Source organism: Nicotiana tabacum, chromosome 24 (genome assembly GCF_000715075.1).
Source record: "Nicotiana tabacum cultivar K326 chromosome 24, ASM71507v2, whole genome shotgun sequence".
Taxonomy (NCBI): Eukaryota; Viridiplantae; Streptophyta; class Magnoliopsida; order Solanales; family Solanaceae; genus Nicotiana; species Nicotiana tabacum.
This window is the reverse complement of record NC_134103.1, coordinates 1,102,300-1,128,001: the sequence shown is the minus strand read 5'-3', so window position 1 is coordinate 1,128,001 and position 25,702 is coordinate 1,102,300. Positions and strand designations below refer to the sequence as shown.

At 37.4% G+C, this 25,702-nt stretch overlaps 1 protein-coding gene across 4 annotated transcripts in view; it reads right to left on the bottom strand.

The window, feature by feature from the left end:
• LOC107829301 (ATP-dependent DNA helicase homolog RECG1, chloroplastic/mitochondrial) overlaps positions 1–25,222 on the bottom strand; it is a 29,035-nt gene extending 3,813 nt beyond the window's left edge. Inside the window, exons 1-17 of one of the 4 annotated variants that reach the window (XM_075248409.1) lie at positions 25,101–25,222; positions 24,843–25,016; positions 23,817–23,899; positions 23,595–23,730; positions 21,761–22,288; positions 21,569–21,681; positions 20,175–20,430; positions 19,376–19,539; positions 17,293–17,374; positions 14,399–14,488; positions 12,929–13,162; positions 9,467–9,538; positions 9,087–9,239; positions 7,422–7,565; positions 5,988–6,146; positions 5,229–5,312; positions 4,281–4,853 (exon numbers count right to left, since the gene is read on the bottom strand). In XM_075248409.1, the coding sequence (XP_075104510.1) occupies positions 4,281–4,853; positions 5,229–5,312; positions 5,988–6,146; positions 7,422–7,565; positions 9,087–9,239; positions 9,467–9,538; positions 12,929–13,162; positions 14,399–14,488; positions 17,293–17,374; positions 19,376–19,539; positions 20,175–20,430; positions 21,569–21,681; positions 21,761–22,288; positions 23,595–23,730; positions 23,817–23,899; positions 24,843–24,884 (2,913 nt within the window). In that variant the 5' untranslated portion in view covers positions 24,885–25,016; positions 25,101–25,222. Of the gene's footprint in view, positions 1–4,280; positions 4,854–5,228; positions 5,313–5,987; positions 6,147–7,421; positions 7,566–9,086; positions 9,240–9,466; positions 9,539–12,928; positions 13,163–14,398; positions 14,489–17,292; positions 17,375–19,375; positions 19,540–20,174; positions 20,431–21,568; positions 21,682–21,760; positions 22,289–23,594; positions 23,731–23,816; positions 23,900–24,842 lie in introns of those variants that run through there. The other 3 variants (XM_075248410.1, XM_075248411.1, XM_075248412.1) reach the window with 3 other exon arrangements.
• Positions 25,223–25,702: the final 480 nt, after the last annotated feature.

The following is a 25,702-nucleotide window of genomic DNA, read 5'->3' as shown; positions in this document are numbered from 1 at the left end:
ACAGTGTTTCCGGAGTGAACAGTGTTCCGGCACAGAATAGTGTTCTGTTTTCCTGCTGTAAACAGTGTTTGCTATTTCTTCAGTTTTCTCACAGGAGTTACTTATTTCCACTTTCAAGTTAACCCTACTACTACAAATTGTAGCGATATGGGAACCGATACTTTGAATAGTCGGATGGTTTCTTTAGCAGAGTATATTGAGTTCCTTCAGTATAAAGCATGTAAGCAGACATCTTCTGAGATAGCTTCTTTTGTTCAAACAGGTAATAGCGTGACTTGTTTCTCCCAATCTTCATCCTCTAAGTCTTGGGTCATTGATTCAGGTGCATCAGATCATATTTCTGGTAACAAATCTCTTTTCACTACTATTTCGTATTCTCAATCTCTTCCAAAAGTCATAATGGCTAATGGGTCTCAAACCATGGCAACTGCAATAGGTCAAGCAAGTCCACTTCCTTCCTTACATTTAGATTCAGTCCTTTATGTTCCCAATAGTCCTTTTAATCTCATAGCTGTTAGTCGCTTAGCCAAATCACTTAAATGCGTTGTTTTATTTCTTGATGACCATGTTTTTATACAGGAACGCAGTACGGGGCGGATCATTGATACCGGGCGTGAATCAAACGGACTTTATTACCTTATCCTTGCTAAATCACATGGACTCACATCTTGTTCTCCTTCTACAACTTGTTCTGTTACTGATTCACCAGATTTATTACATAAACGGTTGGGACATCCCAGTTTGTCAAAACTTCAGAAAATGGTATCTGGTTTATCTCACTTGTCAGCTCTAGAGTGGGAGTCATGTCAGCTCGGTAAGCATACCCGCTCCCATTTCCCTCGGCGTCTTGATAATCGAGCAGAGTCACATTTTACTTTAGTCCATTCAGATGTTTGGGGTCCTAGTCGGGTCAGTTCCACCTTGGGATTCCGCTACTTTGTCAGTTTCATTGATGATTATTCCAGGTGCACTTGGATATTTTTGATAAAAAATCGATCTGAGTTGTTTTCTATTTTCCAGACCTTTCACACTGAAATTCAAAATCAATTTGAGGTTTCTATTCGCACATTTCGTAGTGATAATGCACGAGAGTATTTGTCTTCCCCATTTCAACAGTTATGAAATCTGATGGGATTATTCATCAAACATCTTGTTCGTACACATCTCAACAAAATGGGGTAGCTGAAAGAAAGAATAGACATCTTATTGAAACTGCTCGTACCCTACTCATACAATCTCATGCTCCGTTGCGTTTTTTGGGGATGCAGTTCTTACATCTTGCTATCTTATTAATCGTATGCCATCTTCAGCTATCCAGAACCAAGTTCCATTCTCTGTCATGTTTCCCCGCTTATCTTTGTTCTCTCTTCCACCCCGTATCTTTGGAAGCACTTGTTTTGTCCATAACCTTACTCCAGGAACAGATAAGTTAGCTCCTCGTGCTCTTAAGTGCGTATTTCTGGGTTTCTCGAGAACACAAAAGGAGTATCGATGCTACTCTCCTGACCTCCAGCGGTACCTTATGTCCGTTGATGTTACCTTTTTTGAAACCCAATCATACTTCACAGGTTCAGGTCATCACTTAGATATTTCTGAGGTACTACCAGTTTCATCTTTTGGAGATTCAGTCACTCCAGCTCCACCACCTACAACTCCAGTTGTAGCTTCACCACCTATAGCTCCAGTTGTAGCTCAACCACCTACAGCTCTGGTTGTAGCTCCATCACCTATAGCTCCAGTTCCTCCACATAGTCCAGTTCAACCTTCTGCAGCTCCACCACTCTTGACTTATCATCGTCGTCCAGATCCAGCATCAGGCCCAGGTGATTCACGCCCCACATCAGATTCTGCACCTACTGCGGACTAGTCTCCTCTTAGTCAACCAATTGCACTCCGCATAGGTGTACGATCCACACTTAATCCTAATCCCCACTATGTCGGTTTAAGTTATCATCGTCTGTAGTCACCTCATTATGCTTTTATATCTTTTTTGTACACTGTTTCTATCCCTAAGTCTACAGGTGAGGCACTATCTCATCCAGGATGGCGACATGCTATGATTGACGAGATGTCTGCTTTATATGCCAGTGACACTTGGGAGCTTGTTCCTCTTCCTGCAGGTAAGTCTACTGTTGGTTGTCGTTGGGTTTATACAGTCAAAGTCAGCCCGGATGGCCAGGTTGATCGGCTTAAGGCTCGTCTTGTTGCAAAAGGATATACTCAAATTTTTGGGCTTGATTATAGTGATACTTTCTCTCCCGTGGCTAAAGTAGCATCTGTTCGTCTCTTTTTGTCCATGGCTGTTGTACGTCATTGGCCTCTTTATCAGTTAGACATTAAGAATGTTTTTCTCCACGGTGATCTTGAGGAAGAAGTTTATATGGAGCAACCACCTGGTTTTGTTGCTCAGGGGGAGTTTAATGGTTGTGTGTGCAGATTGCGCAGGTCACTATATGGTTTGAAACAGTCCCCTCGAGCTTGGTTTGGTAAGTTCAGCACAATTATTCAGGAGTTCGGCATGACTCGTAGTGAGGCTGATCACTCTGTGTTTTATCGGCATGCTGCTCCTAATATGTGTATTTATCTAGTGGTTTATGTTGATGATATTGTTATTACTGGTAATGATCGGGATGGTATTACTAATCTGAAGCAACATCTCTTTCAGCACTTCCAGACTAAGGATCTGGGCAGATTGAAGTATTTTCTAGGTATTGAGGTCGCTCAGTCTAGCTCAGGTATTGTTATTTCACAGCGGAAGTATGCCTTAGACATTCTTGAGGAGACTGGAATGATGGGTTGCAGACCTATTGACTCTCTTATGGATCCGAATGCTAAGCTTCTGCCTGGACAGGGGGAGCCTCTTAGAGACCCTACGAGATATAGGAGGTTGGTTGGCAAATTGAATTACCTCACAGTGACTAAACCTGACATTTCTTTTCCGGTGAGTGTTGTAAGTCAGTTTATGGATTCTCCCTGTGATAGTCACTGGGATGCAATTGTTCGCATTCTTCGGTATATAAAGTCAGCTCCAGGCAAAGGATTACTATTCGAGGATCGAGGCCACGAGCAGATTGTTGGGTACACAGATGTTGATTGGGCATGATCACCTTTTGATAGACGTTCTACGTCTGGATATTGTGTTCTAGTAGGAGGTAATTTGGTCTCGTGGAAGAGCAAGAAACAGAATGCAGTTGCTCGATCTAGCGCCGAAGCCGAATATCGGGCCATAGCTATGGCGACGTGTGAGTTAGTTTGGGTCAAGCAGTTGCTCAAGGAGTAAAAGTTCGGAGAAATAAGCAAGATGGAACTAGTGTGTGATAACCAAGCTGCTCTTCATATTGCGTCAAATCCGGTGTTCCATGAGAGGACTAAACACATTGAGATCAACTGTCACTTTGTCAGAGAAAAAATACTTTCAGGAGATATTGTTACAAAGTTTGTAAAGTCGAATGATCAACTAGCAGATATTTTCACTAAGTCTCTTTCTGGTTCTCGTATTAGTTACATGTGTAACAAGCTTATGATGTGTATGCACCGGCTTGAGGGGGAGTGTTAGTTTACAGATATGTATAGTGTAGTCTTGTCCCACATTGGAAGAGGAGTAATATCTCCTTGTAGTGTATAGCTATAAATAGGGACCTCTTGTATTGTATTTATCATCCAATATCAATAACATATTTTCTCCCGTGCCTTCTCACAATATGAACCCCATGCTATAAGGCTGCATCCGCCTCTGTGTCAGACACGTGTTGGGCACTATTTTCAGTTTTCCTTCTTTTTCTTTGTTTTTTGGGGCATGCATGTATTCTTTTTCTTAATCGCTATTCGAGGTAAAAGAAGAAGAAAAAGACCTTGATTCCAACTTTACTGCCCTCTAGATGTGCTGTAGTTATCATCCTTTTCCTTTGTAGCTACTTTTCTCCTTAGTTGTTCTAGTATGTTTTGCTTGTTTATCAGATATCATATTTTGCTATATTTTTCTTTCTTTTACGTTTGGCTATAACTACTGCTTCTTGCATACAGAGAATATGATTTTGAGTCAACTCACATCATGTCATAGAATGTGATTTCATATCCAGCTCACGTCGTGTCCCTGTAGTTTCTAAAATTTTGTATTTTAATGACGGTCCATGTCCTCAGTACTAATACCAAGCTGATTAAAAGAAAATGAGACATCTTGCGCGTAAAAAAATGCTTAAATTTATCCAACCTGAATTACTCATAAAGATCCAGAAACTTATGAATTAGATATTGAAGTCATTTGCAGGAATGATACTCACCAGAGCAGCAAGATGTGCCTCTTGTATGATATTTCCATCTATCTCTAACCGAGCAATAGGAAACTCTGGAAGATGTCCTGACTGCTTCCTCCCAAGTAAATCTCCAGGTCCCCGCATTACAAGATCCATGTTTGCAAGGTAAAAACCATCAGATGATTTCTCAAGCACCTTCAAGCGACTTAGGCTGCTGTCGGTCGACGCCACCAATATACACTTGGACTTCCTTCCTCCACGTCCAACTCGTCCTCTAAGTTGATGCAATTGAGCAATTCCAAATCTCTCAGCATTCATAACAACCATCATAGATGCATCTGGAATGTCAACACCAATCTCAATAACTTGTGTTGAGAGCAAGATATTGATTTCTCCAGATCTAAACAGGCCTAATGCTTCACTTTTATCATCACTCTTCATTTTTCCATGTAAGAGACCACATTTGTACCCTGAAAACTTTTGAGATATGGTCTCAAGATCAGCAGAAGCTGCACGAAGCTGAGGCAATTGCTCAGATTGTTCAATCACTGGATAGACAAGATATATTTTACCGCCTGCTTCTAACTCATCAAGCATCATCTGTACCACAAAATAGTGCTACAGAAAGTTAGACAAAGAAAATAAGTCGAAAGCAAGATCCTATAAATGAGAGAGCAGAATGCAAGAGTTGTAGGACTAGCTCTCTTAGAAGATACACAGTTACAGCAAAAGAAGGCTTTAAAGGAAGCTTGAGAACGACAAGTACAAATTGACTGTATTCTTATTTAGTGGAGTAACAATAATAACATTTTGGACTTCAAAAGTCTCATTTCTCTAGTTTCATGATTACACACAACAAAAAGCTGATTATTCTGTCAAGATGGAACAGAGAGCTGTATATGTCACTATTGCCAAACTTCAAAGAAATACAAAGTATAATTGTGCCTGAGACCAAGGGAAAAGAAAAGATACGACCTGATAGACCTTCTCAAATCCAGGTTCATTTCCTTCAATCAAAAAAGTTTCAACAGGAATTCTTCCAGGAGGCAAATCAGTGATCTGTTGTTAAAAGAAATAGCAAAAAAAGCGACAGATAGAAAAAGGTGATTATTCTGAAGTTACAACAAGAAACTAAAACATATAGCAACCAAGTCACTGTTGAATTACCAACAAATCAAGAAAAGCAGGTAAAGAGAGTTCAAAGAGCAAAAGGCTTTCATTGCCCAAACTTTTGACAATATGCCTAACTAAATCATGTAATCCCACCAGTTGAATAACTCGCTAGAAGCTCAAATTTAGATTTAACAAAACTTTGCATGCAACATAATTCACGAAAGAGTATCGCAAATTAAAATAGAACAATAAAGAAGTAAAGTTATGAAAACCCAAGATTACCACTGTTATTGTTCCCTTTTTTTTTCTGCTTCATTACCTAGCACATTTAAATAACCGAGAAATCCCCGAGGCCAGTGGCGCACGGTTCGAAACTCAGTGGATAATGGGTCCTTTCCTTACACACTTACTTTAAGTAACTTCCTTAGAAGTATATAAGTGAGTGAAAAATGAGAATTGAAAGTCAAATTGAATATATGGAGATAGGCTTTGAGCAAAAGCAACTTGAAAGTACTTTACTCCAGTCTCAATACTAAAAGGCACTCACTAATAATCTAAAATGATCTCAGTAAACTGGCAGTAGCATATAAACATAACAAAGTATACAAACTCTTAACATACCTGTGTCAAAGACATGTCTCCATACAAAGCCAGAGCCAATGACCTTGGGATTGGAGTGGCTGACATAGCTAGGACATGTGGAGCCATAATTACACTGTCCTTGGAGGAATCGTCCGGGATACTCGAAGAGAGCTTGGAACTTATTGAGTTGTAATATAACTGCAAGACCACAGTTTTCATCAATTCCGGGTGAAAGACCGACACCAAGTGGAACCGAACATGTGCCCCACATTCATGAGTTTATAGGCTTCCTTCCTTGTTATAAAGAGATCTCATCAACTTAAATTAGTGCATTGACAATGATGCATGAAGATTGTTACAGATCCTTGAAATTAAAGACAATCTCAGATTCAAGTGTTATGGTCTATTCACATAAAAAGAGATCACCATTCACCAGATTGGAGCTTCTGCATTATAGCATAACTGCAAACTGATCATATTAATCACAATAGGTTTACACCAAAAAAAAAAAAATAGAACCGTGAAGCTGCTCACTTAACTACAAAAATCTGGTTAGTTGTAGTAAAAAGCTTTTTCAACATAACTGAAGTAAGGACATACTTAACCAGGATGCAAGGCGATTCCTACTCATTGAAGAAAAACTGTCGCAAATAAATGCAGCAGTATTCTGTTGCTTGGCAGTATACTATCAAGTTTGACTTTGCTGGAGAAAAAAGTTTTTGACAAGTTTATGATATCATATTGATTCACCAAAGTCAAAATCAGGCAGCCCCACATAAAAGCAGTGTAAGTTTTCATCAGTAACAAGTTATCACCAATAAAATTTAACCAATCATCTAAACAGCATATATCTTCAGTACTCCACAAATTTAAGTATACTACAATATCATGCTTTGCATTAGTGCAAAGGATTGCTCCTTTCCTTCAAAATCTCATCAACAGCTAGAGAAACAAGAAGAGCACAATTGACCCAAAAAAGCAAACTCCACCGCGTTACATGCAAAAAGAGAACTAGCAACCTGACACTCACACATAAAACAGTCAGATGACGAATAAGTAAATGATTTTTTTTTTTTTTTATGAAGTAAGGTGTTGTATTACTGGCATCAGGAAGATGCAATAAGTACAAAAGAAGGGATGTTAGCTCCAGTACATCATGTGCTATTCTAGTCATAGGGAGCTAACCACAAAAAAATGGGCCATCAGGCTAGGCTCATTGAGCCAATAAAGTCTAGAAAGGGAATAACATTATTTACAGGGGAGGTATTACTCCAACTAAAAAGATACACTAGACATCTAGCTTTCAAAAAGTGAATAGGAGTTGAAATGCCATCAAAACATTAGACACTAGAAATAAGTAAATGATTTGTTATTATTCCTTGTTTGGTTTCATCGTGATTGCAAAGTGCGCAATCCCCAGAAGCTTCTAGAAGCACAATCACCAATCAGCGCAAGGCAGGTCAAGCACATTACCTTGCTGTTAAATCGTCCTCTCTGGATAACTCCAAACCTATGTTGCTCATCCACAACAGCAATGCGTAAAGCTGAAAATTCTACTTTTTCAGCGATTAAGCTGTGAGTCCCAATGACCAAAGAGATATCTCCAGTTTGGAGACCCTGCCAACAGATGGCAAACAATAAAATAAACCGGAAAGAGAAACATAAAACCACTGATACATAAAGCACACAAGCATCCAAGGGATGCAGCTGAGTATAAAAAGAGAGGTAAGCTCCTGTAAATACCTTGAAGTCCTATCTAAAAAGTCAAGGAGCTGATCAAATCCAAAAACATGCCAGTTATAGGTGATTGTGATACTAAGAGGGAGAATTCTCCAGTTTAGTCCTTCATTGCCGAAAGAATACCCTGAACTCTTTATTGATGAAAGAATGTTCCATATACATATAGAATGAAGTACAATGGGTTTCAAATTCAAAAGGGTAAAAGAATTGACCTACTTTACCTATAATCCATCGGTAATTAATGATGTGGACAAAAAGCCAACCATGTCCAATAATACACCACATAAAAGTTGAGAAGCGATCACAAAAAATTCTAGTAGTTTCACAATTTTTTACCTCTAATTCTAAAATCTAGTCTTCCATGATTCTCATTCCAAATTCATCAACCGTGAGGCCACACCATTCGGTGCCTCCCAATCCAACTTTATCTAATTATCTATTCGAACATTTTGCTTGTGATCTCCACAATCAAAATAGATTCAAGTATTTTGGATAGAAGTATAAGTTACATTATCTAGGTGTTATCAACTTGCCATTATGTCACTTCCCTAGAAGTTAAAGTAACTATTGGTTTCATTGGTGAAAGAGGTGAACATGGATAAAGGAGATGAGTAACTGTTACTTACCGAAATAAAATAAAACAAAGTGTCTCATCTCTAACAGTTTAAAACTTTTAGGTAGGGGATTCACATAATTTCAACATGATACGAGTGAAAGAAAAGGTCTTGGCCTCCCCGTCACTGGTCAACAAAATATCTTCGGTAATCTCCTGACTCGAGAAAAAGAATCAGGCTTGCACGTAATGTCACAATGTCACAGACCTAAGATAAATAAAAGTATCTCCTCTCTAACAACTTAAATTTTGAGATGAGATGGTTCACACAATTCAACATTATTAAATAAGGAGATGAAATTGCCTGCAACATAAATTAGCTTATACCAACTGTTAGCATTTGTTTTCAGAAGTCTGTTAGCAAGATATTGTTCGAGATATGTAGTTATCAACCACCAAAGGTTACAATTTACTCATGAAAAAGTAGTATAACAGTTAGAATTAATATATCGTGTTTGTTAAGATTAATTATGCTTTAAATATTGATAGGGTTTCATAGAGAAACTCATGTAGATTCCAGAAACCTTTTTTCCCTTCAACTCTTCGTTCTTGTTTTCTTTCTCCTTTAAGTACATTTAAGTGCTGCAAAGTATAGACTACAATCAAATGAAATTCTCTATTTCAAACCTTTTAAGCAATAATGTGCTAATGAGTACCTTCTCTCCCAATTTGAAGCCTAAATTTCAAAGTCAGCAAAGCAGCTTTTGCTTAAAGATATCCCACATCAATGGTAACACGAACCATGTAACAAGGAAAAGATGAAGTGCTGCCTAAAGATTTCTTACCTGGCGAATCAACCGTGATTCCCTTGTAGATGTTGAGCCTGTCAATAAAGCAACTGATGGCTTGCATTCTGCCTCTTCCATGTTTGCTAATAGGTTCTGAATTTGCTCATAATGCTGAACAGCAAGCAACTCGGTTGGGACCATAAAAGCTGCCTAAAGATGAGAACAACTTAGCAATTATTACATGTGGCACCGGGTATACAGAAGGTTGAAAGAGTTTATAGCACCAAGCCACCAAGCTTGCATTTATAAAAAGGATGTATGCGAAAAAAATTGTGATACTTGTATTAACAATCATAATATAGTTAATAAAACAAACTAAAATATAGCCACAGAGAAATTACATGTTCATGCAGCAAGAAATATTGGTGTGGACTAACCTGGTAACCTAAACCAATAACCTCCAAACATGCTAAAAAAGCAACCACAGTTTTCCCGCATCCAACATCACCCTGAAAAAGAGTGCAAATTTGCAAAACACACACATCAAATCAGCAAAGAACCTCTCTAGTCTCCCAAAAGAAAACCGAGTAATTCTACTCTAGAAGCAAGATTATCATTTCTGAGCCCATATCTGAGAAAAAAGAAGTTAAAAGAAAAATCATTTATTGAGAGAAGACAAGTAAAAATTGCTCGAACACGGTGCGAGTGTCCGACATGGGTGCAGATCTAGAGGGCGGATCCTTCGAGATTTAAATTCTAAAATTCGGGGATATGGATCCTAGGACGGATACAGGTGCGGGGATCCGGCTAAAAAATAATTTTAAAAAATAAAAAATCTCTAAATTAAGAAAAACTTTTGAAATACTTACGTATAGCTTGTAAAGTGTGGTTTTCTTTTTAATTCTCAAGTTGTAGAAAAATAAAGGATTGATTTCCTAGCTAATATATGTTATTTTCTTCAATTTACCCTAGTTTTGGTTCTGATTTCAGGAATCAAATTGTATCTCATCTCGAATTCTTTTTGTCCGTCGTGGTCAAAGTACCCAAAATTGTTTGACCAGATTCGGTACGGATCCCATACCCACACTCATACTAGTGTCGTGTCGACACGGGTGCGGCACTTAAACTGCCGTGTCGGAGCTACTTAAGAGTAAAATATCCAACCGGCACAACAAATTTTAAATTGTCAAAGTAGATTTGAAATTTTATTTTAAAAAGTCAAATTCTAGGAAAATGTTGTATTTAACTTATGCAGATGACATGTTAACCTTCCACTAAAAATCAATTGTGTCTTTCTTCAATGGAAAGTTTACATGTCATCTGCATAAGTTAAACTTTGGAGAAAAAAGACAGATGATTAAAAGCCTTGGTTACTCATAATTCTACTCCTCCCCAACATCCTCACTTAAATTTGAAAAACTGCATAAAAAATATCCACCATCAAATCTTAGCGGAGACAAAAAACGCTCTAGCGTTTTCTTTCTATCTTTGCCTAAGCCTTTTGTGGACAGAATTACCCTGTACCTGTGTTGGTGGGAAGTACCAAGTACCCGGTGGAATAGTCAAGGTGCATGCAAGGTGGCTTGGACATCGCCATCATAAAAAATAAAAAGATGTCCATCATATTTGCCACGAGCAAATGACCGGCGCATTTGCACAAGTTTAATTTAGCCGGGAAAAAAATGAAAAAGATACCAATAATTTCATCTATATTTAGTCATTATTTTACCTGGTAGTACAATGCATAGTATAAAAAGTTCTTTTTAATCTCACTCGTCGTAGAAGAATCAAGTAGCAAACATTGATAATGAAAAAAGGTATAACGGCTTTCCTTCATCTTACACAATCCTATAGGTACTTCAACGAAGGTCATTGCAAGACAAAATAATGTTATATAGCAAAAAAGCCTAGTAAGCAAGAGGCACTTCTTGCTATAATTTTTTTCCTTTTCCTTAACTTCTTGCTATAATTTTTTTTGAGAAGGTTAAATTCTTGCTATAATTATTTCACATAGAAAAAAGAAAAAAAAAATCTCTTTAGACGTGGCTTGCTACCTATTGAAACAACTAGTCTTATCCTTTCACTTTCCAACAAGTCTTATACCTTGTTTTTCTTGCTCTTATTTTCTCTTAGCATTGAAATGCTCATTCTGCAACTCGTTTTACCCCATAAATTGACCTTTTCTTCTTTATTGTCCTAGGCCACCACATTCATTCTCCAGTTTTTTCTTTTTCTTTTTCCTTCTGTTATGCTCTGCAATGCTAGTTTACGCAGCATCATTATATCTTCATGGTATGCTACTTCTTCTCACTATGCTTTAATCCTTTTCTAGGAAGAATAGAGGGGATTGCTAATTTGGGTTAATATTACTCCCCAGGTTTGTTTTTTCAAGTTTAAATTTTCCATTGTGATTAACATTGGAAAGGTTTTGCCTTCTTCTTGTTCATTTTTTTTCTCCTCGAGGGTTCGTGGCGAATGGTGGTCTTTGCGTGGACTTTTTTCTTCCGTTTACCAGGCCATTTTGAATGTATTATTGTTCTAACGTGTTGTGCGCCTGCAGATATGCAAGTGTCTAGATGTGAGCTAGAAAAGGTGAAAGTGCGAGTTGTTCTTTGAGAAATATTTTTTGCACTTAAAAAAAAAAGTCTATCGTGCTTTCCAAATTTGTTTATCGAATGTTGTAGAATTTACATGGATTTTTGAGTGATCTTAGGCGAATAAAATTTTATGTAGATGTGCCTAATTTTGGGGTTAATTACAGAGAGTTTCCTTTCTAGTTGGTTAAGGCTCAAGATTTTCTCTGTAGTCTAAATAAGGAGAAGCACCTCTCCTCTACTTTAGAAAGTTCATTCACTTAATATTAGTTTCTACCACAATTTAGAGTGATATCGGCAAGGACAACTGTTTTACCAACCTTATTCTCACAATGCAGTTCTCTTAATGCAATAAATCTTTGGCCGTTAAACAAAACAAAGGGTTCTTGAAAATATAGCTGTGGTATCCTGGCCCTATTAAGGATTAATCGCTGGAAACTGATGAACCTATCCGTTTAGATATTCAAAATATTGTGATCTTTGGTCTACTTGTGGGATTTATCGGAAACAGCTTCTCTACCCTCCCAAGATAGGGGTAAGGTCTACGTACACACTACCCTCCCCAGACCCCACTTGTGGGATTTCACTGGATTTGTTGTTGTTGTTGTTGTTGTGGAAGAGTTGCGATGACAAATTTTCCATTCAAATCTTAACCGACACTCATTCCTTATAGAATTTAATGATATTCAATGATAAGAAAAGTTATGTAGGAAGATGGAAGAAACTTATTTAGAATCTTAAACTTATGAATAGAAGAGCTTACAAGAATCATTACACACAGACACAGACACACATCGTAGCACACATATACACATTATACGTATGTATATGTATGTTATGTATGTTTGTGTATGTACATAATGTGTGTGCGTGCGTGTGTGTGTGCGTGCGTGTGTGTGTGCATGCGTGTGTGTGTATTAATATCATATAATAACATAGGAGTGCCTTCAACTAAAAGCTTGAGTCCCAATTCAATGCAAGCCAACAACATTACTTCCAAACGAGTATTCACTAAGGCAATGACAGAAACAAAAGAAATGGAATATGCAGATTAAGATTGAAGACTCGTACAGTAAGGAGCCACCAGATTACAACGTCCTGAATGGATGAAATTTATAATCAAACTATTAATAGAATAAAGAATTAGTTAATCTCTCAGTTAAATGTCTAAAGAATAAAAGCCAATGGCTTGTAATAAGAATGAAAAGTGTGATGTTAGAAGAAATGGACAAATACCAAAGATAATTCCCCCTTCCCCCACCCCAAAAACAACTTGCAAGTAAACAGTAAAGCAGATCCCACTACCTGTAGTAGACGATTCATTGGGACAGGTTGCTTTAGATCCCAAATAATTTCTGAAGCAGCTCGCAGTTGACTGGATGTAAGAGAATACGGAAGAGCCTTCAGAAATTTCTTAGTCAGCATGGACCATCCATCTATATTGACCAAATTGAATTCAGATTTCCGATACTTATCCAGCAATCCATCTTTCTCTACTTCTGTGCCAAGACCTTCAAGCATTTGGAATAACCGCCCTAGCTGAAAGACAACAAAAACAGTGGGTGATATTAAAAGCATCTCAAGCCTCACGGATCATTGACAAGCATCCATGACTCGGGTCAAAATCTGAAAGTCTCTTATTGTGCCTCTATTTCATGTGATTAAATTCTCCAGCAGCCAATTGACCGTCAAAAGGTCACTTCTGTTAAAATCAACATACATACTCAAGCTCATCCCCTTCGAACTCTACGGTAGATCAACAAGTCCCACTGAAGCAATCAAATCAAGTCTAGAGGGAGGAGAGGAAAACTTCAGACCCAACATAATGGCTAATGGGTACCCCAGTTGGGCTCAACAGCACCTTGACAGAGTTGATCATCTTATAAGCATCCAGAAAGCGGAAACAGCAATACTACTGGTCCCACATATAGGTTTTTGATAAAAATCAGAGACTTCGTACTACATGTTACCTATAGACATCTGGTGCAAAAACAGCGCTCTTGCCATATTACCCAAAGATGGAATCTCTTTTTTCGACTTAAGTCTTTTTTGTGATGTAATCTACCTCCATACCCATCCCTCTATTTTAAAAGGTAAATTAGATTTATATTATATGGAATGATGGAGGAGTAGCTGCTTACAAACAAAGTTCTACAAGAAACCATAATCAAACACGGAAAGAAAATCTGGTGCAGATTTGCTACACCTTCCTCTCTGATAAACTAAGGGAGACTAAAACCTTGTCCAGAAAACAAAAGCATTTTGCTGTTAAATACTTAGAACAGATTGAAATCCTAAAGAGCGATGCTCTCGCTCTTATTTTCTTCAGTCAATTGGTGCCAGGATGGTCCCAAAAACTAAAGCATTTGTTTTTAGAAACTTAGAACAGCATGATATCCCCCAAAAAACAACAAATGAAGAACTATAATGTTTTGGAGCTTTGCAACTTGCAAAGTATGATTTTGGAGAAGAGGTTTAAAACCTCCCATCATTACAGTAAAATAAAGGCACAAGAACGATGCTTATTAAAACAAGAGCGTAACTGTTCCAGCATCACGTGCATATAACTAAAGAATAAATGCAAAAAGGAAAAAACGAAAGAGGAAGAAGAAAAACCAAGTGCAGCTTAGAATCCAATTCACAAGAATACAAAAATCAGACGTCTTATGATATTTTAGTTCTTCCTTTATGCAGAAATTGAAGAAGGAAAAGAAAGCAAGAAATTTAACAACTAAGAAACTATTTAGCTCCTCTTAGATCCAAAACTATGATTACCTGGAGATAAAAGAATTCATCAAATACAAGCCTTTTGCGAGCTAACTCAGCCTCTTTTAGACTTTTTGGCTGGTGAATTCGTGCATATGCCTGCTTATCATAAAGCCACAAAAGGAAAAAGAAAAAATCAGTCTCACCAAAGATGCACACTGGGAGTAAAATGGCCTGTCATTGACATAGAAAAAATTAATAAAAGTGTCTCCTCTTTAACGATTAAGCTTTCAATAAGGTCGTTCACACAGGTCAACATAATACCAGAGCAAACAAAAGTTCTAGGTCTGAGTCCCACCGTCACCCATTAACAAAACATTTTTCATGTGCTTGGCGAAATGAATCAGGCCCAACAAAAAGATCTTCAGCGGTCTCATTATTATTCTCGCACATGATACAAACATCAGAGAAAGGGAACTGGAGAATCTCCAAATTACTATTAGGAGACGGGTACTAAAGGAGGAGGAATGGAGAATATGGCAGAGAAAGATCCATAGACACTGTGAAGAAGAGTGAGCTAAATTCTGAATTTTGTAAGTCAATAGGTAAATAAATGAAGAAAGACTCAGCTGTAAGTTTCTAACACCACAAGTATGGGACGATGATTTAGGTGTGTAAAATACTCAACCATGAATAAGACTATCCATCATCGATGGGAGAGGAAATGCACGTCGCAAGAAATATCAAGTCTGTTATAGAGATCTGAGAGTGAGATCTTTAGGTGTCATTAAGTAAGATCGTAGATACTTCATAACTTCATCAGCTATTGGACAGTTCATGTATTTTCTCCGGAAAAGATTGATTGTATCACTATATACTTAACCAATTAACCTAACTTTCTCTCAGAAAAGACCGGTCATTTTATGTGAAGGAGAAAGAAAAAGCACAAGTAATTATTAAAGAAAATTTGATAAGTACTTATAAAAGTTTTTCTTTAAGTAACTGAAAAAGCATTAAGAAGTGCGCGAACAACAACAACAACATACCCAGTGCAATCCCACAAGTAGGGTCTGGGGAGGGTAGTGTGTACCAGACGTCACCTCTACCTTGTGTGAGGTAGAGAGGCTGTTTCTGATAGACCCTCGGCTCAAAGAAAAAACAAACCAAGTTTGAGAAAAAAAACAGTAGTGAAGAGGTCATGTTGAAAATAATGGAGAAAAGAAACAGTAATAACAACAAAATAATAAGATAGCCTACACAAATGAACCAACAGGTAATATAAAAAATTGCAGAATAGGATAATACGAGAATAGCATTAAGAAGTATGCCATATGTTTTATTTCTTAGTTAGTTGAAATTCAGTTGTACAGAAAATAACATGAAAACTCGTGTTCTTTTTTTTCCAGATCCTCCTCAGCTTTATCATTGTTTCACTCAAAAGAATGTTACGCAACATGTTGCATCTTTGCAGAAACAGAAAATAGGACAACCAGAAAACAAAAGAGATAAAGGAAAGGGGGAATGTGAAGTTGGACAAATGAAGAGTTCACTAGCCTAATTTGGTAGCAATAGTATTAAGGTTTTTAAGCTAGTATGGAGGGTAATTTATGAAAAACAATATACTTCAAGGGATTTTATTAGTGGAAAGATACGGAGCTTATTTTAAGATGTGAAGAAATGGATCTTGGGCCTAACTCAACTCCAAAAGCTAGCTCATGAGGTGAGGATTGCCCAAAACCTACACATCCCTCCGCAACTGATGGGGGACTCTTCTAACAACCCCCACATGCCCAAGTCTGGACATTTGGAGCGTAGACAAAATAACATGGGGTTCCAACATTGGGAAACCAAGAGTTGGGACGGGTCTGGCTCTGATACCATGTGAAGAAATGGATCTTGAGCCTAACTCAACCCCAAAAGTTAACTCATATGGTGAGGATTGCCCGAAACCATATAAAGAGACCTACCTATCCCTCCATGGCCAATGTGGACTCTTCTAACATAAGACAAAAAGTTCGAAGAATTAAAAGATATTTATGCACAATCAACAGTCAGATGCCATAAAGCCTGATGTGTAATCTTCACTTTCTCCCTTTCAATACCTCCCCACCAAAAATTTTGTCGAAAATCACCAAGTAATCTCCAACAAATCCTGAGGTGTGAAGAGTGAATTACAGGATAAACACCTCCTTAAGTGTTTCCACATAGAAGATTTACGAAGGTATACAGAGAAAAGTCTATCGACAACCCAATCGTTGAAGTTTTGAATAACATCTTTGATGGGTACTTATTCACTAAAAATCAGTTCAACCACCAGCAGCACAACAAAGTACTAAATGTAAATCTCATTGCTTTACATAAAGCAATTAGAAATTAATAGTTTCATAGAGGGGGTCTGTAAAATTGGACGGAAGAGGAATGAGAACCAAAAAGAAGAAAATGAAACAGCGAAATTTGATCCAATTGTCGCTGAAGCCTTCTTTCATAAGGTCAGTATTGCAGTAACTGGATTTCTGACCAGATTCTTCAAGTGGTCTCTTATCTCTTCCTATTGGAGCGCTGGTTATGGAAGAAGGCATTAGCAACAACTGGATTTATTACGAGACAACTCATGATCTGTTATGTCTCTGCATCTAGCACTGAGTAGTTATCATATAATTACCACCCTCACTCCACGATATCTTTTGTTTCATTTCCTCTGGAACCAGAGGCACTTTTACTATGGATTAAATTCTAATACAAGAAACCAAATGTGTAAACTCAGCATTTAATGTATATTTCCTGAAAGATCTCATTTTCATTGTTAGTCACAGGGCCATTGAAATGAAGCAAGCAATTCTTTGCAACAAAAAAGATGTAAAAACTCAACACCATACACGTCATTTCCTTTTCCAGTATACACGGTGCAGTATAAAACTAGAGAAGACGACGTAAAGCTGAGGAGGAGGCGAGCAATAACTTACGTCACGAAGGCTTAGGAGTCCAAAATCATGAGCGAGAGCTTCAGGTATGGGATCGATATTGGATGGAAGCACCTTGAAGGCTCTATTTAAATATTAAAAGAAAGACATATAGTACTTCAGAAGAATGGTAACAGAGTTAAAATCAAAATTACAAACAGCAATAAACAAATAAACCACGCAATATGACAAAACACATTCTTTGTACAACTACCACCTAGAAACTATGTCCATGTTTCAATTAGGAAAACAATCAAATCTCAAGATAACATAAAGGAATCAGCTGGAATATTTGCTACAGGCAGACACTACAAAAGAGTTCGTGCAGAGAACGGATGCTGAAAATGATAAATTTGGAACCCTAAGACCAAGTTAAAAGAAGCCAGACTCCACATTTGGTACATGATTACTGTTCAGCTTTGTACTTTCATTACTCTTATATCATCAACTTATGTATGTTTTAACTTCAAAAGAGAATGAAGTTGTCAGACCACCACAGAGAGTACAGGTGCTAATACTGGTATTAGAGGCATTATTTGATTACATTCCATCATTTAGGACAGTTCAGTTAGAGCTTTTGACAGAGGAATAAGTAGTAATGCTAAATCTCAATTCACAATATTCTTTGTGAGAAAGCACGGGAGAAAATATATTATTGATATTAGATGAAGAATACAATACAAGAGGTCCTTATTTATAGCTATACACTACAAGGACATATTACTCCTATTCCAATGTGAGACAAGACTACATATTATACATATCTGTAAACTAACACTCCCCCTCAAGCTGGTGCATACAAATCATATGTACCGAGCTTGTTACATATATACCCAATACGAGGACCAGTGAGAGACTTGGTGAAAATATCTGCAAGCTGATCATTCGACCTCACAAACTTTGTAGCAATTTCTCCTGAAAGTATCTTTTCTCTGACGAAGTGACAATCAATCTCAATGTGTTTAGTTCTCTCATGGAACACCAGATTTGATACAATATGAAGGGCAGCTTGATTATCACACACAAGTTCCATTTGACTGATTTCACCAAATTTCAACTCCTTGAGCAATTGTTTGGTCCAGACTAGCTCACATGTTGCCATAGCCATTGCTCGATATTCTGCTTCCGCACTAGACCGAGCAGCTACATTCGGTTTCTTGCTCTTCCAAGACACCAAATTTCCTCCTACTAAAACACAATATCCAGACGTAGAACGTCTATTAGAAGGTGATCCTGCCCAATCAGCATCTGAGTATCCAACGATCTGCTCATGACCTCGATCCTCAAACAGTAATCCTTTGTCAGTCGCACCCCTCTAGTTTTGGGTCTTGACACTTCCCTAGGTATTTTAGGTTCTTCCTTGGATATTTCCTTCTAATTAATTACTTGGTGGAACAATGACTAGGAATCATCATTTTACTCCATTTGGTAAGATCCCTAAATGAAAAAAATTCTGGCACTTCCTCTACATTTTTACCTGACCTTAATAAGATATTAGTACAACAATGAGATCTTGTCTCTTTTCCAAGCCTTAGTTTCTGTTCTTTTAGGTTGTCCACTGATTCCATTATCAAATTGACTACTAATTCATAACATCTCGTGACAAGTTCAAGCTTGTCTTTAACCCTCCTGTTCATGCAGCCTATGAAAAGTTTAGAGTTCTTTTATTAAGATAAAATGCTTGTGCAATTTCAAACAACTAAGGTAGGTTAATGAGATCATCAAAAAATATGCATATGCATTTCTTCCTGCTACGTCATGCAGCCTATGAAAATTTTGGAGTAATTTGATACGAAGTTTAGTGCTTCTTGAGCAATTTCAAGAAACTAACGGAAGTTCAATGGAATCAACAACGTATATCATGTGCCTTAAATAAAGTAGTTGTCCTTATTTAGACAATGCCTTACTGATAACATACAACATAAATACATGTAAAACTAGAACAAAATAAACAGATACCTGAAGATTAAGAAAGTAAAAATTGAGAATGTAAACAAATAAGCTTCTCATGACAAAATGGCAAGAAATGGCTTCTTAAAGATTACACTATGCGCATACTACCAGAAAGCATCATTTGAGATCTGACCTTGAAATCACATCCCTAAGGAAGTTAGGACTTAAACCTCCTTTTGAAGGATATATAGGATACGGCCTCCCTTGTGCACAAAATGATGGATCCTTTTCATCTTGTAGCACATCCATATTGTATTCCCTCATCTCATAATGATTTTTTGACCGCATAATCCGCACCTTTCAAATAGTAACATAGAGATTACAGTATGTGAGAAACTAAGAAAAACAAAATAAGATGCAGTGCCACAATGATAACAACTCCATGTTTTCATAAAGACAATAAACCATCGATTACTCCACATAACGGCCTACAATTATGTGCAACCATTATAGATCGCCATGTGCTCATCCACTCAAAAGACTAAGACACTAAAAAGGAATAGTGAACCTGTCATTTGTCTCATTATTAACAATTAGAAAACTGAGAAATCTAAAAACTCTGCCCTGCCCCTATTGACTTGTACTTGTATCAAAAACGAATGCCTGAATGTCGAAAGCTGCTATTTGACATTTAAGATTCAAGTTGCAACCATAGCAAGGAGTTTCCCATGACAAAGCTCATCAAATCGCACAAGGCATAATAAACACATTATTAAGTTTGGGAAATATTAGAAACTGAAAAAACATATAACTAAGAAAAGTAACCAATTGTTTCCAGATCACGTAATAGACCATAACAGCTTCAGTTTAGCTCAAGAGATCACTTGTACAATGAGTACTAAAAATTTGTTATCATTAGCATTAAAGTTAAAATTGCTAGAAGAAAACACCGAGATACATTCCAATGATGGATTAAAGATTGATCAACTCACCTTACCACTGACACATACAATGTCTCCCACCTTTTGCTTCTCCTCTATGCTCTTGAGAAAAGGTAGATATGTGAAACGAGTGCCTCGGAAAAACTTTTTCAAGTGTAAAAATACTGTTTTCTTCCTTCCACTATCAGCTTTATCACTCTCTAAAGCAGCACCATCATCCCTAGAAGTGGATGGTGATTCACTATCTACAACATCACAAGCGACAACCACCTCAAGGAATGACAAAGAATAACTAGCTCTTACTCCCCTGCATGGAAAAATACGAAAAGAAAATTTATTCAACTTAACAAAAATTATTTTGTATATTTGACGAAAGAAGTATTAGATGACTTAACACTGTTTTGAATGCATATACACCAATGAAAGCAAGAGAATCTACTTACACATTAGGAGCTGTTTGCTAAAATCATATCACTGTTTCATCAGGTACTATATAATTATACTTCAGTCAAAATACAGGAACAACAAATTCCAGACAAACTTGATATTAAGAACCTATTGGAAACAGCAAATAGGTTTGAAAAGGAAAAATAGAAGAAGAAAATAAAACTAAAAGTTACATCCTGCCATATGATATATGGAAACCACTTATGATAAATTGACTGAAGATTGTCCCAACCCATCCACCCACCCTCCCCAAAAGAAAAGTTTCATCTACAGTAGGATGCTTAGATTTATTTCTTTCAGCTACGGCAAACTTGATATCCACCTACCTAGAACATAGTGCCTCATCATTCGCACAGTGAAAGTTTAGCAATTCCCACTTTTGCACTCCCAGCATCAAAATGAATAAAAGGAAATGTCGCCTTAGTTACGAACCCACTTGCCGTAAAACAATCCGTGGTATACTGGAAAATGGAAACAATCCACATCATATTCGAATATCCACTATTATTTTCTTTTTTTATCTGAGTAAGCAAAAGAGTCATCCACTCTGTTTCTTCTTACCAAATCTAATGAAATAAATTAGCAAAAAGTTGAATGAGTGCCGGATATTCATTGGAGATCCATGATCATGGCATATAAATGATAGAGCTAACCGGCCTCAATGGCTTTAGGATAGTGCTAACCAGCCTCCAGGGCTTTAGTTCAACAGCAAAGGGAGTATAGTAGGGAATATGTGGTAGGCGCACGCTACAAGTCCAAACTGTGGCTATTGAACCAGATCCGTTATTTAAGTGGAGAAGAGTAGCGGGCTCATTATACCCAAGTTTCGAAGCTGAAAAACGGATTTCTCAATCCAAAATAATGGTGCTAACTATTCCACATTCCAAAGAGAAATTGAAATAATCTTACATTCATAACTTATTAGAATCAATAACGAAGCATGAGTCCTCGTGCAAATCATAAATGCTAAGGTAAGAACTTCTGAAAAGGTAATTCACCTCGAGGATAAGATTTTTCCAACAAAAATCAAGTATTGCCCATCCTCAATTCCAATCTGTGCATTTTGTAGATCAGCATATGTCCGAGGAAAATGCTGCAGCAATTTGCGCAACTACACATATACCAGATGATCATTAGAGTTGTGAGTTTGCGAGCAAAATGATAGTAGTCTAAATAGTTCCAAGTCTCACTGTGTGAAAGCCACAGTTTTCCAGCTGACGAGAATGCCGTTTGCTGAGCCCAGGAATAAAGCTAATAGATTGATCGAGCATTACTTCAACCAATCCATCATTCTGTTTGACCCCATGCTGAGGCAGGGTAGAAGGTTTATCCACATTGAACTGCAAGTCTTGTCTTGTTTCTGTCTCAAAAGTATCAGGAATATAAGTGCTGGAAACCATATCAGCAGTCCCCGAATACAAAATCTGCCATGTTTCAAACAGGGAATCAGGACTGACCAATTGTTTACCCGCAGAGCTAGAGAGAAACTCTTTACAAATTTTAGTGGCCCAAAGCCCACTGTCTCCATGGTTGGATGGTGCCCCATCGTATAATTCTATAGGTGGAGAAGAACCTAAAGTGATTGACGAGAACTGTTTACACATTAAGGAGATATCAAAATCATCTGCTCCTCCATCAGGATGAAGATCAGATTGGTTTTCAGCTCCTTTATCATCAATTAGGTCATCCAAACCATCATAACCCATCACCATAGAAACCTAGGAGAAATTCAAATAACTATCACTCGTTGAGGGGAACTTTCTGGGAAAGGAAGATGCACAAGAAACAATTAGAAAATTTAACAAGTTGGAGAACATCTTCTCGTCTACATTGCTATTCAAGAAAACCACCACAATCTCCCAAAGGAAAGAAAATAAAGTACAAACAAGGAACCAAAATAGTTCATTCAATTGGGTTAAACAACATTGAGGTAGCTCAAGCATGAGATAAGCAAATAGAAGAAACGCATGCAATCAGTTGAGGCACCTTCTGAAGAAAGAAGGGTTGCGGCATGTTGATGGCCAGAGTAAATATAGTAAAATTCTGACAAATCCTCTAAGTACGGATACAAAGGTGCAATCCATTGATGATACTAATTGACTACGATTTAGGCACCTTCCCCGTATACCAAAACAAACTGATAATATCTGCATTACACCATGCATATTGAATCATTAAGAAGAGAAAACGCATTTGCAGACATTCACCCTACACTTTTACCCAGATCACCCAAGATTCTAAGACATATCAAAAGGAAAAACGACTCCAACATAAACGCATCTATAATCCATCAAAGATCACACTTATAGAACATCTCATCGTCTAGTATAATTAACTTAAATGGATAAAGGACAATCGAATAGAGCAAAAGATTGTAGGTACCACACAAGCTCATTTCTTAGTAATGCCAAATTAACAGAAAAAGTATCTGTTGTCTTATGGGCACCTATAAATGATATGCTTGACATGTGTACTTGAGCTACCATTTTCGAGCTCCTCCAGTATATGTACATATCTGTATCATTGTTTATTCAAATTTGGAGCAAGTTTATCCCTCGTGTAACAGTGAAAGAAACAATATGCTCATCTTTACCCAAAATCATATCATATCGTACTTCATCATTGAAGGCATATTTTATCGTTAAAGGTATAAGTTTTATGTTCAAACCAACACTATGCTTGGTTCAAGTCTTAAGATACATTATGATGACAGATTATCAAACATGAGACTTGATATTTCAAGTTCTTCTACACTTGTTTCTCATTTTACTGATTGTTTTCTTTTAATAAAGTCTTAATTGTTTCCTCTTTACTGCAAGCTTGAGCCACATTCAATCATTTGCCAGATAGCACAAACATTAATCAACAAAAAGAAAAGCAGAGAGAAGGATAAGAAACCATCTTGAGGAGGAGGCCGGGGGAGTAACTAAGAAAAAACACAATACATATTTCCCATTCATCAAGAATTTAGACAGATTCTCTGAAGCAACAAGATACATGTTGGTGATGCTAGCTGAGTTTGACCTTATTTAGCAACTTAGACCTATCGCTGACACTAGCACGGCCATGAACGTCTACTTCCTTCAACAGCTTTTCTGCAAGCTTATGCTTCGACCTAGAAAATACAGTTGACATCTTGGAAGAAAGAAAATTGTTCAACCTGCATGACAGTAGAGGGGTTAAATATAGTATTCAAGTCACAAATCGGAAGAATTTATGTAACGATAAAACTACCAATGTGAGTACCTCATATCTTTACTCACAAAGTTCCTATATCCTCTCTGAGCTTCAAATATTAATGCACTTCTCAAGCACTTCTCACTTGAACACTGGAAAAGGTAAAGCCACATATCACAAGGAGTGGAGCAGGTGACCAGAAAAGCTTGTACTATTGACATGTTCCACATAAGGAAACTTGGAAGAACAGCAAAAAAATTAAATGAAAGAAGCCTATGTCTTGAGCTATGCTACTGCATAACCACTTCACTTAGCATTCCTGGAAACTACTAAAGTTCTCAAATCTCTATATGAGCAACCAGGTCAGTTTTCATACTCATTCATTAAGATGTCCCCCTCCCCCTAGAACACTAACTTGGTTACTCGGCATTGAATTAGGTAGGACACTCAGTCTTACTTCTTAGTAATTAAGTTGCCGAAGCGTGACCAGGCAAGAAGCAGAGCCGGGATTAGAAGCTTATGGGTTCGACGTTCTAGCCCTTTTATGTTGTTGGGTTCTAAATTAATAATGTGTACATATTAAATAGATTTCTTAAGATAAATATAAAGTTTGAACGAAAGTTACTGGGTTCAGCAGAAGGCGTATCTTACACACTAGCTTCGCGGCTCCACCCCAGGACCAGGGGGTCAGGTCAAAGCCATGTAAACAACCTCTTGCAAAAATGCAAGGTAAGGTTGCGTACATAAAACCCAATGGGGTCCGACCCTTCCTCGGTCCTCACCCCCCCCCCCCTCCCAGCATAAGTGGAGCTTAGTGCGCGCTGGGCTGCCCTTTGCACAGTCTTACTTCTTAGCAATTAAGTTTACGTATGCTTGTCAAATTATCCTTTAACAGTTACAGGACAGCAACTAACAAAACGGGGCACATCCCAATTCAAGATAGCAGCTTTGCTAATTACTAGAAAGTAGAAAAGAAATTTCCAATTCTACTAACTTCTGTGTAATTAAGCAGATGTATTATATGCCCAATTGACAAAATGAAAGAATAAAATCATACGGCTACAAATGAAAGGAATAGAAATGGAAGAAGCGTACCATAGTAGTACGTGATTGCACAGCCAAGGTTGAGACTGCCATGTGCTTTAACAAATGAAGGAAGACTGAATAGTATAGACATCAAAATTCTCTCCAAAATTAAACTGTCACGAGGATTAAACTGCCGGAGCAATCTCTAGGCGAGTATAATTTGAGAAATTGTTTTCCCCAAAACTGTGAGAATTCAAAAAAAATATGTAAAACCATACAAAGGAGCGAGACTTGAGCACAAAAAAGGAGATATAGTTAAAGGGATACTCTTTTGCGACTTATGTGTGACCGCGACTTCGCATTTGCTGACCGGAACTTATTTTTGCTGACCGAAACACCTTGTATTTTTTTATACGAGGTACTGCGTTTCCTAAATGGGCTGAACAAGCTCGCCTTTGGACAAACCCAAGATTAAGGGTGTGTTTGGTATAACAGAGTGTTTTCGTGGAAAATTTTCTTGGAAAACAAGTACTAATCTTATTATTTTTTGGTGTTTGGTATGCAAATTAAGAAAAATAACTTCTCAAAATTATTCATAAATTATAATTTAGATACAATAAACATGAAGCCATAAACTTTCGAATCAACAACCTTCCGAACCCACTAATATCATAAACTTCTGAACCGCTAAACTTTCGAACCCGTAAACTCTATAATTTCTAAATACGCAAACTTCCAAACATATAAATCTCTGAACTCATAACTTTGGAACTCGTAAAATTTTGAACCTGTAAACTGAAATATAAAAGAACCAGAACTGAAAATATAAATAAAAAAAATGCGCGAAGAGGGGGAGGGGGAGGGTGGGTGGTGCATAAAAACGAAAAAGCAGAAAACAAAAAATTGAAAATACAAAAAAAAAAAAAAAA